The sequence below is a fragment of the Paroedura picta genome, chromosome 2 (assembly GCF_049243985.1).
Source record: "Paroedura picta isolate Pp20150507F chromosome 2, Ppicta_v3.0, whole genome shotgun sequence".
Lineage (NCBI taxonomy): Eukaryota > Metazoa > Chordata > Lepidosauria > Squamata > Gekkonidae > Paroedura > Paroedura picta.
Genome location: NC_135370.1, coordinates 68,707,499 through 68,724,270, shown reverse-complemented (window position 1 = coordinate 68,724,270; position 16,772 = coordinate 68,707,499). Strand labels below are relative to the sequence as shown.

At 42.3% G+C, this 16,772-nt stretch overlaps 1 protein-coding gene across 1 annotated transcript in view; it reads right to left on the bottom strand.

Moving 5' to 3' along the window:
• Positions 1–16,772, bottom strand: part of CNTNAP5 (contactin associated protein family member 5) — a 463,918-nt gene that overhangs the window by 182,756 nt on the left and 264,390 nt on the right. The window contains exons 9-10 of the mRNA XM_077320572.1: positions 16,298–16,447; positions 6,330–6,501 (exon numbers count right to left, since the gene is read on the bottom strand). Of these exons, the coding sequence (XP_077176687.1) occupies positions 6,330–6,501; positions 16,298–16,447 (322 nt within the window). The remainder of the gene's footprint in view (positions 1–6,329; positions 6,502–16,297; positions 16,448–16,772) is intronic.

The following is a 16,772-nucleotide window of genomic DNA, read 5'->3' as shown; positions in this document are numbered from 1 at the left end:
CTGCTCCTGGAGAATGGTCCCCTCTGCCACAAAAGCATAATAGGAGCACTGGAGATCTGCTTGGGGGGGGGGAGGAATAAGTGAACATTCTCCCCCTCCCATCCATCAAAGAAATTTGCCATTGGATCCAACCCATACATTAAGAACCTTCTATTCTTCCAAATCTTTCTATCACCACTCCTGATTTTTTGCATGTGTAAACTGCCACAATTTTCAGTTATTTCCATTGATCTGTGTCTTCTCTCTCTCTCTTGTATCAATATTGCATTTTATTTTATTTTATTTTATTGGTGGGAGGCAGGAAAATTAACTAAAGGCACTAGAAGCTGTATCAGTTTCTGAAATTTCCAGTTCTGAAACCGGTTTTGTTAAAATAGAAATGGCATGTCCTAGGTTGGTTGGGGGGTTCATGTAAGATACCAAAAACAAAAAAACACACTGTTTTGATACAGGTTCAAATGGTTGAATATAGCCACTTTTAAAAATAGAGGTGGCATTTTACATCTGAAGTCAACTTGGATAAATACAATAATGGATATATGAGTTACCATTCCTAAACTTTGTTTTGCTGCTTATCGAAATGTGATTTGTATTGTGCAAAGTCTGACAACTGTGTTTGACTATCACAAGCCTCAGTATAGCACTAGTACAGGCTAGATATTATACAAATACGGTACACAGATCTGGACCTGCGTGTTAATGTGTGATCCTGAATTTCAGCCTAATCCCTACAATTTCTAGTTTGTTTCTTTGTATTTGTAAATGCCCACTGATTCTTTTTTCTGAAACATGATATGCTGTTGGAACAAAACTTTATTTTTTACTCATCAATATACCCTATAGTTTCTCTTGTCATGTAATATCTGGCAGTCTATAATATTTTCCTACCTGGGGGCCCTGTATGTCACAATCTATATACTTTTCACTGGAATTCTACTAAATCCATCCCATAAATGCTTAGGAAACAGAACACAAATTATGTGGTATTTACAAGATGACATTAGTTCCTGACCTCAGTTGTTTTATTTGACATTATACATGATGTTCCCTAGCATCTCAATTCAATTTGATCTACCAGCTCAGATTTCTAGGATTTCCTGTGAAACTTCAGATTTTAATGGTGCAGGAAATGATGGATATCACTATCCATGCTAAAATCCCCCAAAACTTTCTCTGGCTGTAGCCCATGAACTTTGTATTTGATACCAATAATGACAAATAGGAAAGTACTTAAACTTCCTTCAGCCATTTTTCTCAATTTTGTCTGTGTTTTCATTTATTTGCTGTTAATTGGTTCCACCTAGATTTCCACAGAGATCATGATGACAGTGTCTATCATCTAGCAATCTACCAAATCCCCTTGAAACCTCCTGAAATTGCTTTTAAAAACGTAATGCTTCTCCATAGATACTTTGCTGCCTAAAATACCTTCTACATGTTCATCAAAGTAATTTATGTCCTCAGCAAAAAAAAAAAAAATCCATTGCCCTTATTGTGGTTTCAAGAAGAAAATAAGAGATAAAAATTATTTCCTCTGAAAAACTGGGCCATTCCATGCATCTGGTCTACCAGCCTAGCAGCAACAGAGCTGAGTTTACTTCAGAAGAATTTCAAAACTTTCACAAGCATATTTAGAGGTATGGATTGCTTGTCAAAGAAGTTAAAACAAAACCTATGAATTATTAGACATGTGTATATGAAGTATGAGAAAAAGGAAGTCAGAAGGTGAGTTTTCTCATTGTACTTATTATGTGGGTGAATTAGGTAGGACACTTACGTGGATGTTTCCTCTACACTGTTAGTTCAATGCTCTGGTGTAAAATTGGAAGTACAGGAATCAAATATAATATCAAATTACCTTCAACAGTTGTGTTGGGTGTGAGTTCATGGATGCAATGGCTGTAGTACAGAACTCTTGTTTAGCTACCCTCACTGCCATCTCATAGGCTTTCATAAGTATCCTATAAAATGTTCTCAAAGCCTCTTCACAAGTCTTTCTCCAAATGCACTTCAATCATCTCACCTGTTGCTTCCTATGGTGTAGCTCCTCTGTGTACTAAGGGGCTGGATTTGGACTGGAAATGAGAGCGCATCAGGGTGTCATCACATCAATGGTGGCCAACATCCAGCAATGCCAGTCCTTGACCATCTCATCTAGTGAATTGCTGGGAGGCTTTGGTCCCTCAGACCATTTAGGAATCCTTCTGGATCCATAAGCTTCCACTTTCCATAAATATGCCCTCCACCCTATAGGGGAGGAGGTGGAAACCTGAGCCAGGCCTTCAGAGTATAATGGTCTGATAAAAATGTTGAAAAATACTAGACTCAATACCAAGCCCTATGGCATCCCACTGCTCATCTCCCTCGAATCTGATGAAATACTATTGATAACTACTCTTTGAGTGTGGTTTTCTAACCAGTTCCCTATTTTCCTAACCAGTCTGCAGTCCTCCAATTTATCCAAAAGAACATCATGGGGAACTTTGCCAAATGTCTTACTGAAATCCAGGTATACAATATTAACTGAGTTTCCACACCCTAGCAAGCCTAGGTCAAAGAAGGAAACCAGGTTGGTCTGGCAGGACCTTTGGAGACAAATCCATACTAACTTCCTCAGATCAACAAATTTTATTGTTATTGTTGTTGTTATTGTTATTATTGTTCCTTCAGATATATGCAGATCATCCCCTTTAAAATCTGCTTCATTATCTTCACTGCAACTAAGGTCAAACTCACTGGCCTGTGGATTCCTGAGTCGTCTCTCCTATCTGTTTTATCTGGCCGCAGTGCTGTATTAAAATAAATTTGAATTTGAGTCGTCTCTCCTCCCTTTTTTGAAGATAGGGAAAATATTTACTTTCCTCCAGACTTCTGCCACCTCTCTAGTCTAAAAGAGGCCCTAAAGATAATGGACAAGGGTTCCCCAAGCTCTCCAGAAAGTTCTTTGAGCACTCTTAGGTACATACCATCCAGTGTAGTCAGATGCCTCTCAACAACTGCTCTGTCCATGTCAACCCTGCCCCCAGACTATTTCCACACTAGTGGATCCTGCCTCAGACCTCAAGCTCAGTCCCTGGCAGATCTACATAACACAACACCAAAGGAATTTGTATGGACAATCAGTGCTCATGGGTAGAACAGAGCTTTGAAGGAGCTGGTGACATTAGAACTCAATCAGGCCTTCCACTTTCCAAAAATGTTTTTTGTGCTGTGTATGTGTGTGTGTGTGTGTGTGTGTGTGTGTGTGTGTGTGTGTGTGTGTGGAGGGAGGGAAGGAAGGAGGGAATGGCAATAAATGTCTGAAAGAGCAACTTGGCATTTTATACCAATATAGCTGTTACTGTGATCTCATATCATTGAAGAAAAGATACTCAATATCAGAATACATTTTATTTCTTCAAAAAATTGAAGAAAAGATACTCAATATCTGAGTACATTTTATTCTCCACTAAAGTTAGTTCTCTGAGTTATTATACCTCAGCATTATAACACAATTAGGGTCAGTAATAAAATAAAAAACATTTTAAAGGCACTCTGATTTCTGAATTAGGGAGATGTGGGGAAGGAAGAACATTCTGAGGCCAGAAAATGGTAGAGGGGTGATGAATTACATAACAATTTTGAGCACATAAGAAAGAAAATAAAGGATGCCGGGAACTTTCCATTTCCTGACCCTCTTCTTAAATGCTCACTCCCAGCTTTGGTCTCTCTGATGGCTGACCTACAGTGCCTAGTAACCTGCAGATACTTTACTTTGGAGATCTGTCCTTCCCTCCATTTCGTGGACATTTCCTTTTTCTTCCTTAGCTCCTCTTTAAGTTCTCTGTTCATCCAAATAGGCTTCTTGGATTCCCTACCATGTTTCCATCTTGCTGGAATAGTCTTCAGGGGTATGGCACAGCAAGATAAGAATATTCCTCTTCAAAGGAGACTCCCATCCTGTCATGCCCTATCTCTGAAGATGCCAGCCACAGTTACTGGGGAAATGTCAAAGACTAAAACTACCAGACCATGGCCACACAGCCTGGAAAACCCACAACAATCTACAGTGAGAGCTCTGTTCTGTAAATGAATGTAGGACAGTCTGCAAAGAACCTACATACACGCAGCAATGATTGTACAGAATTTGGAAGCAAAGACACCAAGTATAATATCCCTCCATACATGTATTATAGCTGAATTTCATGTCATTTGCACAAGGCTATGCAAACTCTATGAAGAACCTATGACTGGCTGGATTCATTACCATACATATTAGAAGGCAGATGTTTGTCTTTTCTGTGTGAAATCAAACTGGATTCAGAGATAATTTGAATGTTACATATTCTATTCTCCTACAGTAATGTACAGCATGGAACTCTGGTCTCATGTGAGAATGTGACCATCTGAGGTTCATCTGGATTTTAGGGGGGGGGGGGTTGTAAGCTTCTTGTAACCAGTACAAACCTACTGCAAGGCAACCTGGGATCTATAGTTCAGAGCTGAGACAATTTTACCCATGAAGAGATAGGTCAGATAGCTGGGAACTTTCCCTGGAGATTGGCCCTGGGTATGAAGTTAATTTAATTGAATTAACAGCCCATTTTAGCTCTTTAATAAAGCTGTGACCTAGTTAATTGTCATTACTCTCTGTTGTATTCCTTCTGGGATATAGGGGCAATGGCTATTCAGAAACCAAATCTCATCACACTCTGATCTCCCTGCAAACCTTTCCTTCCAATAAAACCATCCACAAACCGAGACATTAACTGGGGATTTAAAGTTAAAATATTACACATTAAAATAAAAACAATCAGTTGCCAAAATTTGAATTAAAGATAAATATTTCCATATGCCTATGATATATGCTTTAAGAGGCAAAATCCCCATGTATACATTCAGACTGAACTATGAGGATTCTTTTCTTATTCAAAAAAAAAGTTTTCAAGTATAATATAGTTACATTTCTTGGGAATAGTACAGATTTGCAAGCAAGTTCATAAGCTGTTTCCTAGTCCATCAGCCCACACTCTCCTCTGTGGCCCTAAAGACAATAAGAACTGAGTTCCATAAAGCCACTGGATGGGAAATTGATGGCCATTAAAATAGCCCAGGAACAAGCCTAGCTAAGTAACCCCCAAAGCAGGGCTGGTGTCAGCATCCACTGAGATGGAGCAGCTGCCAGGGTCCAGGGTTTCTGGCGGGTCCCATTTTGCAGAGCTCCTCCTCAACCATATGGTCCCAGGGAAGGATCTGCAATGGTGCCACTTCTTGCAGACACAATGCACCTGCACCACCCCAAGACATCACAGTGAGGGGCAGTATATAAATTAAATATATAAATTAAATAACTACCACCCAGAACTTGCCAGTAGGAAGGCTCACAAACAGGAGGAGGAAGGAAGGAAACAAGGAAGGTAGTAATGTGGGTGGGCTGGAAGGAGGGCATGAATGGGGTCCCAGGTGGCAGTCAGAGTAGGAGAGAGGGGGCTGGGCACTCTGCCTGGCCACCCCAAAACCTGGAACCAGACTTGCCTACAGGGGCTACTTTTCTTAAATTCTGGCAAAAAAACACAATAGAAAACAACATGCAAGTTTATGCCTGTCATCATTAGTGTTGTCAGGGTCTGAGTCAGGCAGCCTCTGAGATGCTACCAGTGCCACTGGTGCTCAGCATAGTTTTATCCTGGCCCAGAGTCATCCTCCAAGGAAATTGTCCAGTACAATAAAAAATCAGTCTTCCTACTAGCCTGCCTAATCACTTAAGGGAATTCTTAATAGTCCAAGGTGACCAGGCAAATTTGTAGACCTGTAGTAGAAATTAGAAAAGAAAAAAAACAGACTGAACTATATGGCCTTCAAGATGCTCCCCCAAATTCTGTAATTTTTCTTGCACAGGTATTTTACTGCCCCTACCTAATAAAGAATGGTAGGGAACACACTGCAGCATGAAATTCCTAAATGTTCCATTTAAGTGAAACAGCAAGCACATTAAGGAGATGACACCTTTCAATGATTTAAACAGTTTCTCCTTTGCTTTTCCCTCCTTTTAAAACTGCACAGCAATCAAATATTGTTTCTGAGTAAAATTGAATCCTCACACCAATCTGCAGCTGGATTTAAGTTGCATACTCCATTTCTCACAAGCTGACATGCAGCGAGAGAACACTGCACAATTTCCCATTTCCCGGTGATTCCCAGCAATGCCTCCCAAATGAACCAAAGCCCATTGTGCCTAATATCAATAACCCAGGTAAATCAAAATATTGCGCTTAATAGCAAACTACTTCTAAGTCGCTGAGCTGAAAAGAAAAGAAAACAGAAGAAAAGGAGAAGGAATCATTAATTACCTGTCTTTGATGCCACAGAGATCAATGCGCAAATCGCTAAAATTCCCCAGGGAACCTTGCTGAACTAAAATGAGGTCCTTGGGCTGGTTATCAATAAAGATGAGCCTCATGCAGCCTTGGAAAGCCGTAATGGGATTTAAACATTTCAAATCAGTGAAGTTGTTGGGGCACCCTGTGGGATAAAGAAAGGAGAAAAGAGTATAGATGAAGAATACTTAAATGATAATTTATTTCCTTGGGGACACACGGATGGAAAGTCTAATTATCCTAGTATTTTCTTTGCTTGCCCAATGAAAGTATTGGAATTACAAATACTTCACTTTTTTTTGGTGGGGGGGTTAGAAAAAGCAATCAGGCAATAGTGGTGACAGAATACAAAGCCATGGAAATGTGAGAATATTTCATTTTTGTTTTGTTTTGTTTCCTTCTTTGAAAGAAAGACAGTGCCATTCAGATCTACTTTATACTCCCATCTTGTTTCTGGGATGTTCTCTGAGAGTCTTATTCGTACACTATGAGGAAAAGCTATAAATATAAAATACCAAAATTTTGTAGCCATGGAGGGTGAAAAACAAAAAAAAAAACCAAATTTGTGATTTTTCAGATTTTTTTTTGGGGGGGGGAGAAAGTTCAGGGAGAAATTGAAACATATGTATTATTTTTCTATATAAATCAGCCTTTCTCACCTTTGTTACCATTTTACCTTCTTCAGGCTTTGAGAAACCCCAGAAGTGGTGTGATCATGCAGAATATGGTTGGGAAGCATAGCTGTGTACACACTCACTCAGAGCCCCTCCCCTTCCCATACCCTCCAAGCCCATCATTGGTCATACGGGGGGGGGGGGGGAGATGGTCATATCACCCAATAAATGTTGAGCAAGTTTTTAATATATATATATATATATAATTAACATTCACACCCATTCAGGAAGCCCTTCCAGGACCAGGGTTTTACAAAACCCTGGTTGAGAAAGCTGATCTAAACAATTAACAATATTTATGATTCAGCTCCTTTTTCATGGCAACAGTCCTCAGACTGTCACCTGGCTGTTCCCCCAGTTAAGGCAGCCTGCCTGGCATCAACATTTTCCATTTTAGCTCATATTTTGTCAAATGTGCTCTCTCAGGAGGCAAAGATAATACATTTTTTAGAAATATTCAGCATGTCCTATGAAGCCACTGATTTCTTTTAGGGCTTTTAGTGGGATATGAGGAGTTGTCTGACATGAAGAGGGACTGAAAATCAGTGGGCTGCATTCAGAGAACGCATTTATGATTGCCAAGTGGCCATTTTAACAGTTTCTTCTGTTGGACAGTGTCATCCTAAGCAGAATGACACCTTTCTGCATTTTCACCCATTTACATCCATGAACTTAAGAGGATGCAACTCTACTGAGGATGGTAATACAGAAGTGTTACCATTACAACATCAGATATCAAACAGCAACAATGTTTAACTCAAGAAAAAAAGTACTGAACTCAAATTTACATTAAAATTTTGGCTATGATTCACAAAAAAGTGAAATGAACATTCTGAATTTGAAATACCAAGGAAGTCTACAGTCAAGTCTCTGATAGGCCATGGGCAACAGTGGACTTGGTGAGTCACAGAGTCCACGAGATAGCACTAGTCTACTTTCCAGTTTTTTACCATACATGCTGAAGCTGGAACAGAATTAAAGCACCTCTATATCTGACTAAGCCAGGGGTATGACCATGAGCTAGCACAATTTATTGATGACAGCAATAAAGCAATGGCAGGCAGATGTCCAGGCAGTGGCTTCATGCCGTCTTCTGCCAAGGTATGCCCTAGAAAGCCTTTGCCACCTTTTTGCAATATGGCATTTCGATTGCACTGAGCTTTATGCCTGCTTGTAGGGGTTATGTCAGCATCTGGGCTACAGTATCGTTATGCTTAGGGAGAATCATGCAGGGAAAATGAAAATGTCATCCATAGCGTTGCACCACCTGAATATAACCAAGGAACACAGAATAAACTCACTGAAATATCAGAGGTGTAAAGGTCAAAGGAAAATGGAGTCTTTAATGCCTCTGCATCCTGAAAGAAGTTAACAGCGAAACCATCGCATATTTTAAAAGAGCCACTAGAGCCAAACACTGTTAAATCGGGGCAAACTATTCTGCCAGTCTAAGCAGATAGCCCTAGGATAACTGATGGTTTCTATGCAAAAAGGCCACAATTGTTCTGAGAAATACCACACCCATACCAGAAATGCACTTTAAGCTTCCAAAGATTTCTTCTACATCTGCTCAAACTAGAAGAAGTGCCTAGGGATGGGAATGAACTGAAAAAAATTCCAGTTCATTTTGGGGTTCAGAGCCAATTTGGTGTAGTTGTTAGGAGTGTGGACTTCTATTCTGGCATGCCGGGTTCGATTTTGTACTCCCCACATGCAGCCAGCTGAATGATCTTGGGCTCACCATGGCACTGATAAGGCTGTTATGATGGAGCAGTGATATCAGGGCTCTCTCAGCCTCACCCACCTCCCAGGGTGTCTGTTGTGGGGAGAGGAAAGGGAAGGTGACTAAGCCGCTTTGAGCCTCCTTCGGGTAGAGAAAAGTGGCATATAAGAACCAACTCCTCTTCTTCTATTCCCAAATTCAGGCTGGTCCATGTTATAATCTCCCAGCTATTTAAAACCTCTGCTTTGCTTCCCTCCATTTAGAAGGGAGGGAAGAGAACTGGGGTTTTAAAATGGCCCAACCATTGCAACCTCAGAGCTTAACTGGTGAGGTGTGAGGTTTAAATGACTGGCAGCTATTTAAAACCTCCATTTCATTCCCCCCCCCCCCCAATAGAGGGAAGCAACATTGAGGGCCATTTCGCACGGCTTCAAAATAGCACAATGGTTGCTAATTGAAAACGCTACTAATTTGCCTTAACGCACGACGTCGCAGACAATCTGCAACACTCCTGAAACCAATCAGCAAAAAGCGCTTCGTTGTAGCGCTTTCAGGGGAATCCAGAAAAGTGGTTTCACCCTCCGGATAGCGATACACTCCTGCAACCAATCTGCAACACTAGCACTAAAGACCTGTGCGTTACCATTGTTGCGGGTTCTTCAAAGTCCCTCCTCCTGAGCCTGTCCTCCAAACTTCCGGTGAAGCGATCGCCATTTTTTTTTCTCCGAGCGAGCGGGGATAAACGCACCAGCGAGCCTCTTTCTGTTTAGAGGCTTCCCTGGCTTCAGTCCTTCACCTTTAGTCACTAAGCACAAACCACATAAAAGCCCGTTTGCTGAAATAAAGTCCCTTTATTTTTTACACATTAATTCAGCCGAAAATCGGGCCCGTGAGAGGGGGGGGGATTTTTTTTTTATCACTCGAGGCAGCATGCCAACGATCATACAATCAAACGACAGCTCACATTAGGCAGCTGGATGGGTCTCTCCGTTGCAACGAATCTACCTAGATTCGTTGCTATGGGTCTGTTTTTTTTTAAAAAAAACCTTTCTTAAAGGGAAAGGGGCTGTTTGGGAGCATGCTAACGGCTGCCCATTGGCTGCTTGACGGCCAGGGGCGGGACGAGCTTGGCAATAGCGGTTCCTTTCTAGCGATTTCTGCCGAGACCGGAAGCCTGTGGGAAACGCTAAAAAACGCAACTGATTCCACTACAAAGGCAGGTATGCATAACGACGAATTCCACTATTTTAAATGGCGATTTTTCATTCCGCAAACAATTTGCAACAAAGATCCCCGTGCGAAAAGGCCCTGAGGTTTCAAATGGCTTGCAGTCATTTTGGCCTCACAGCAGACAGACAAGCATGTCCTGCTGCGAGGCTGAAATGGCTACATTTCAGGGATCGATACTGCTTTCAAATAACTGCCAGCCATCTAAACCTCATAGCTGACTGGCAGGTCACTCAAACTGTGAGATTTAAATGGCTTGGTCATTTAAAAGTTTTATTTCGCTTTCCCCCTTCCAAATGGAGGGAAGCAAAACAAAGGTTTGGAATGGCTCCATCTTGTTTCCCTTCATTTGGAAGATGGAAATGAAATGGAGCGTTTAAATAGCCTGAACCCAGAATCCAACCAGCCAAAAGGGCCAAGAAATGTTCACCTTCTCTGAACTTAGGTTTGAGGGGGGCACAAAGCAGACAAATTTATGATGAATTTAAGATCATCAGCTGGGTTGCATTTACATTCCCTCCATGCAGTATATCCCCCCCCTTGTCACTTATTCTACAGAAAAAAAGGATATTTGAATATGTAAGGACTGAGACGGGGGTGGGGGGGAGGGTGGAGAGGGATGCAAAATCCAAATGAAGGCAGAATGCTAATGGTGTTTGCACCTGGGCACTTACTTAAATTGCTTAATATGTTACTGTTACTCCCTTTTCTGATTTTAATCATATGGGCTTCAAATCATATAAATGCTTGTCAAGCCTTCAGCTTCATGTGTTTATGTTAAAAATACGAACTTTCAATTAAATAGAAACCCAACAAATCATAGTCAGGGGAAAAATAACTTTGAAAACTCTAAGCCTTGGGAGTTCAAAATCAGCAAGTGAAAAAAATTATAATGTATGATCAAATGTTAGGGTCATAATCTAATGAACAGGTTGAGTGCAATTCTTAAATCCTATTTTTAGCATGAGAACATCACTGATACACTGCCTCATCTGCACAGGAAAGATACAACTGTGTTGGAAATGCAATCAGCAAGTAATTTGGAAAAGTCAGCCTTAGAGGGCTCCTGTTAAACTGTTTAAGCTTATGGGCTCACTAGTGCACCTAATGGCCACTCTGAGGTTGCAGTGGAAAAATCCCAAACACATGACTGGGATTCCCTTTGTTTAAACTGGGCTCCTTCCCATTTCCTGCTTCTTTAGGAAGAAGGAAATCACAGTGTGCTCTGAAGCAAGGAGCAGCAGCCATTAAGGCTCTCACCTTTCCATCTGCTGGTGTATGGCATGCAAACTGCCTGCAGCCTAGCCACAAGAGGTTTGAAATGTGCTGCTTTTGTAACGATTCTTTACGTTTTTGTACTCTGCTTAAGTAAGAAGACTGAAGCAGATGAATATATTTCCTGTAAATAACCATGCAGTAAAGATTCTCTCTTTTAAACCTCAAAGTGTGAGTTTGGATCTCAGCTTCATCCACAAAGGTAACTAATAACTGCATATTTTCAAAACACCCTGTTACTCTGCAGCTCTATTTTTCTGGAGGGATCTAGGACTAAGACTAGCCCAAAAGTCCCAACAAACTGGATCCTAGACAGACATGCGCTTGAAAACAAGGAAGCAGGTGTCAGGCTCACGCCTGCGAAGAATATTAAACCTGGAGCTGGGTAATGTCAGATTGAGCTTGCACCAGCATTGAGAATCGGCCAAAGGAAGGACTGTAGCATGACTATAACTTCTTGAATATAAAAAGGGCAGAGCAGATCATCACAACTTTGACACTGTAAAAAGTCTGCATGACTAATATTCTGAACTACTTATAGACTCAGTTTTCTGTTGTTTTGCACCTCACATCTGCCTTGCTTTTCCCCTTTTCATCCCTTAACCTAAATGGCCTGGAATTGTTGCCTGAATCTGCGCCTCACAATCAGCAGTTCAAAGTATATGTAAATATGACCAAGTATGCGTGGCAGTGGCCACACTGGGCCGCCGCCGGTATCTTGTGATGGGGCACCATACCCCGCCGCTTCTCATGTATGCACGGAAGTTGAAATCCCCCAGTGTACACAGTTTGCCATGAGTACATGCACAACTCCAGAGCTAGAAGGCCCCGCTGTGCCTCACGGTGGCAGTGGAAACAGGGGGGAGGGGCGCAAGAGTCCCACTGCAGGATGGTGGAATAGCAGCAGGCCATTATCTCACCATCATGGGACATGATGTATAAATACCCTGTTCATTTCTGCCACACTGTGAAGCCAACCAGGGCATTTTCTACTATTTCTACTTGAATTTATATACTGTTACTCATGGCAATTGCCATCTCGTAGCAGTTTACAATACAAAACAAACAAAATCACAATTGACTGGCATGCTTTGTAAATGGCCAATGAAGATGTGAGACAAAATCTTTTGGCACCAACAAGGCTACAGCATTATTAACTAACCCAGAACCTAGAATTGGCCTGGCATGAAGTATAGAGTAATCCCCGTGCAGCCGTCCGGCTGCTGACATGGGCGCAAGGGACGCCCGGTGTCCATTTTCCTCCCAGCTGGGATCCCTTGCCCCTTGAAACCCTCCCTGGGAGGCGGCAAGTAATGGTTGTTGGTTGTACACCTCATACAACCATCCCTACCTCCTGGTTCCAAGCCCCTGACCTTCCCAGCCAGGTAAGGCCGCGATCGGTGACAGCCGATCTCTTATTGAGACCTCCTTCCTCAAGTCCCCAGTACGCAAACTGGTCCTTGACAAAATACTCTACCTCGTGCCCCTATTCCACAGCTGTGATGAAAAAAGTAACAGGAAAAACAGGGAGGGCGGGAGCATAGCTGTCCTCTGCTCGTTCAGGCAGCAAAGAGGCAGAGCGTGGGGCACGTGGCACTTATAAACAAGCACCCTACCCCACCCCTTATGTGTTGCCACTAGACACACCTGAAGTGTGGTGACTCACCGCACCTGCACTCTCGCATCTTCCCGGCCCTCCATCCGCCCCTCAACACCGGCCAGCGTTCAGTCGTGGCTGCCATTAAAACCCCATAAATCCCCCAATAGAAATTACATGAACAATATTCAATAAATGGTGGCAAAGTAAATCTCTCATTCCGAAGCCTCTGCTCTTCCTTGCAGACCTTGGCAAGGGCTTCCTGTACTTTCTTCTGCTCTTACATCTGCAGTATCTGGAGTCTGAGGTCTGCCTCACACTCTCTGGCTAGAGCTCTTTCCTCTTTTGCTCCTCACGTCTGCCTTGCATCTGGAGTTCTCTGGCATGTGCTTCCTTGTCCCAGCTATCTGTTTGCAGCCTCAGCTTTTCCAGCTTCATCTACTTGAGCCTGATCTCTCCCAGCTGGTCCAGGCAATCTCCTCCTGGTGCTCCTGGCACCAACTGACTATGTAGTTGCACTAGCTGCCAGGGCCTCACAGGTATTTATCAGGAAAGCCTTTAACATGTCCATTGATAGATTTTCTCACTTTCTATCTGCCTTTTCTGGCACTCCACCATTCTGCCCGTTTCATCTCAGCTACTCTGCTAGGTCCATAGCAGGAAAACGAAAATATACTGCTTTGTCCATGCAATTGTGCAACAAATTTCCACAGATTACCAATTTATTTCTTTAGTGATCTCTGAGCATTCTCATCCCACTGGCAACAGCATGTGTGAAGGACCAGATTCACAAGCCCTTCCACGTTCCTTTACTCTCAGAAGTTTTGCTGTCCCAAACTTCTGCTTGGCAATATGATTCTTCCCCTCACTCCCAAAGAGTGCCATTTCTAAACTGGGTAGCCACAGACTGCTACCAGTGGCCCTTGGAGTAGCTTCTGCCAGATGGAATCAATTGTCTAGTATTCTTGTGTTGCCATTTAGTGGCCTCACAGCTTATCGCACTTCCCACTATGCTTCTACATGCAAGCACAATGGTTATCTGTCACAACTTTTCACTTTACAGCTATTGTGCTCCAAAGGTGGTGAGCTTCTGGGTTGCCCCTTTCCAGTTTAATAAGATGATAGATAGATAGATAGATAGATAGATAGATAGATAGATAGATAGATAGATAGATAGATAGATAGATAGATAGATAGATAGATAGATAGATAGATAGATAGATAGATAGATAGATAGATAGATAGATAGATAGATAGATAGATAGATAGATAGATAGATAGAGTCTGTTCAATCTATGGTTTTAGAAGGGAACAAAGAAAAAGTGAAAACATGTAGAACTCTCTTTCTTTTCTAGGTACTCCTAAATGATGTTTTGATTTAGGACAGGAAAGCTAAATTTCAGTAAGGTAGAGTTCAACATTACATTTCATATCCAGGCTGGCATTACTGTTCATTATCCCTTGCCTCATGGACAAGATTCAAGACCTAAAGAGGTGCCTCAAATAGAAGAACCCTCTTCTTCACTTCTGCTGATTTCACATGGACGAAAAAAGCCAAGATGGTGGTCATATGGCAGTCGGGCTAATCCCTGCTCTCACATGATGCAGCCATTGGGCAGGCCCCTTTCCAGGCCTGCTGCAGATTGGGCCCCCAGTTGCCCTAGGCTAAGGTAACACAGGAGAATTTGCATTCCCTTTGCCCGCTGCGGGGGCCAACAGGGCCAGTCCTGTGGCAGGCCCATGTGGACACAACAACCTTGTGCAGTAGGCCTCAAGTCTTTAAATTCAACAACAACCTGTGTGGGAGGCCTTAAACGTTTCTTCTCTACCACAACCCTGTCCAAAGTAGCCCTTTCTGCCTGGGGAACTGATCTTTATACTCTGCAGGCGAGCTGTAATTCCAGGAGCTCTCCAGGCCCCACCTGGAGGTTGGCTACCCCTAGGTTGGAAATATTCTTGGAGGTTTGGAGGTGGGACTTCAAAATTGTACAATGCCTCAAGAGTCTAGCCTTCAAAGGAGCCATTTTTGCCTCCAGATGGGAGGGAGTGTTGCAGGAGTGTCCCTCCTGGGCTATGAGCTATGGCCAGACCTTACCAGCAACTGTTTGTATTCTGGGGCGCAGATAGGCAGACCAGCATCAGTCCTGTGAGTCTGGAAAGTGCAGGAAGATCTAAATAAATATTTACAGCCTGAAACTGTAAATAGTGAACAAGTAAATGGCTGGAGACACATGGGAACTGACTTGACTTTTTCCAACCTTGGCCTGGCAAATAAAAAAAAAACAGTATAAAAATCCTTACTAAGGTCAAGACTGCTATGCACAATCTTCCTCTTAGGGTTGCCAGCTTCCATGAGAGGCTCTCTACCCCACCTCCCTCATGAGAAGTCTGCTATGGGGAGAAGAAGGAAAGACGATTGGAAAATGCTCTGAGACATCTGAGGCCTGCTGGGTCACTGCGGCCCATTCCCTGTTCTCTCAGACCTCTCACAGCCCCACATACCTCACAGGTTGACTATTTGGGGAGACAAAGGGAAAAGATGTTTATAAACCGCTTTGAGACTCCTTTGGGTAGTAAACAACAGGGTACAAAAATCCGTTCTTCTTCTAAGGAGCAATCATGAAAGAAGCATGTGGGCACATAACATTTTATCAACAGTGAAAAAATGGAGAAAGGTGGACACCTGTGTACTGTGACTACCCCATGTCTATTAGGGTAGAGGGGCATTTCGATGTCTGTGGCCTAAATCACCCAAGAAGGGAAATGACACAGAACTGGGAGGAATTGGTTGCCTTGTAATCTTCCCCTAAGAATAAGGTGATCAGATTGTAACATTGGTAAAGTGGGACACCATTGACCGGGGGGGGGGGGGGTCTTGATTAAAATTTGGTCTATATGGAGCAACAAAACTTTTCATAGAATGCAAAAAATAGTATTGTAATATATATTTTTAAACTTAAACATAAGTACAATTTGCCAGGTGCCTCCAGATATCCCTGCAAAAGTGGGACAATCTGGTCATCTTACCTTAGAAGAGTCAGGGAAATCACTGGTAGAGATCTGTAGCCTCCAAGTATCGGAGAGAAGTAGAAGGAGGAGGGGTTGGTCAGAGATGGGGGATGGAAGGCAATTGGTTGACTATGGGACAGACAGACAAGCCAATTGGAGGAGAAGGCACTCAGGGGTGGGACAGCCATCCTGAGTGGGTGTTAAGCGCTGAGTGGCATTTAAGCCATGAGACCAGCTCCTCCTCCAAGGCCTTACCAGAACAGATAATTTCTGCTTCAAATATATATAAATAAGCAACTCAATTCCATTAGCATTTGTTGTTTTACAGTTTTGTTCAGATTTTATTATATGATTGCTCAGCTTTAGCAACAGGACTTACAAAAAACACTGTAGATAGATTGTTTTCAACAGTGTTTTCAGGTTGGAACTAACTTACCTCCAAAATAGTAGCTGTTCCCAGAATTAATCTGTGAGACAGTAGTTGCATGAACAGCAGATGCTACATCATTATCTAGAGTTAGGGTGATGTGATGTCTTCTAGCATTGATGTTAACTGAATGCCATAGGCCATCATATAAATTACTGCCTAGGAAATAAACAAGTAGCACAAACCAGATGAACCAACCACAGAGGAAGAGATAATAGTTCTGAATAATGAATGCACTTTACTGGAAGAACAGGCATAAACAATTAACACAGGTGAAAACTAGGCCCTTATCTAGTATTCTGTAAACAAGCTCCCATGTTTATTCAGCAAGAGAAGCTATTGATGTGTGTATCCTTCTTTTGACCACAGATGTTCCCTTCTTCCCACAAAAGAAGTTCTTGAGGTGAATGTTTGCTCTACACCTCTAGCATCAAGTAAAAGCTGAACTGAAATCTGTGCCTACTACTTCTCAGAGCAAAGCTAC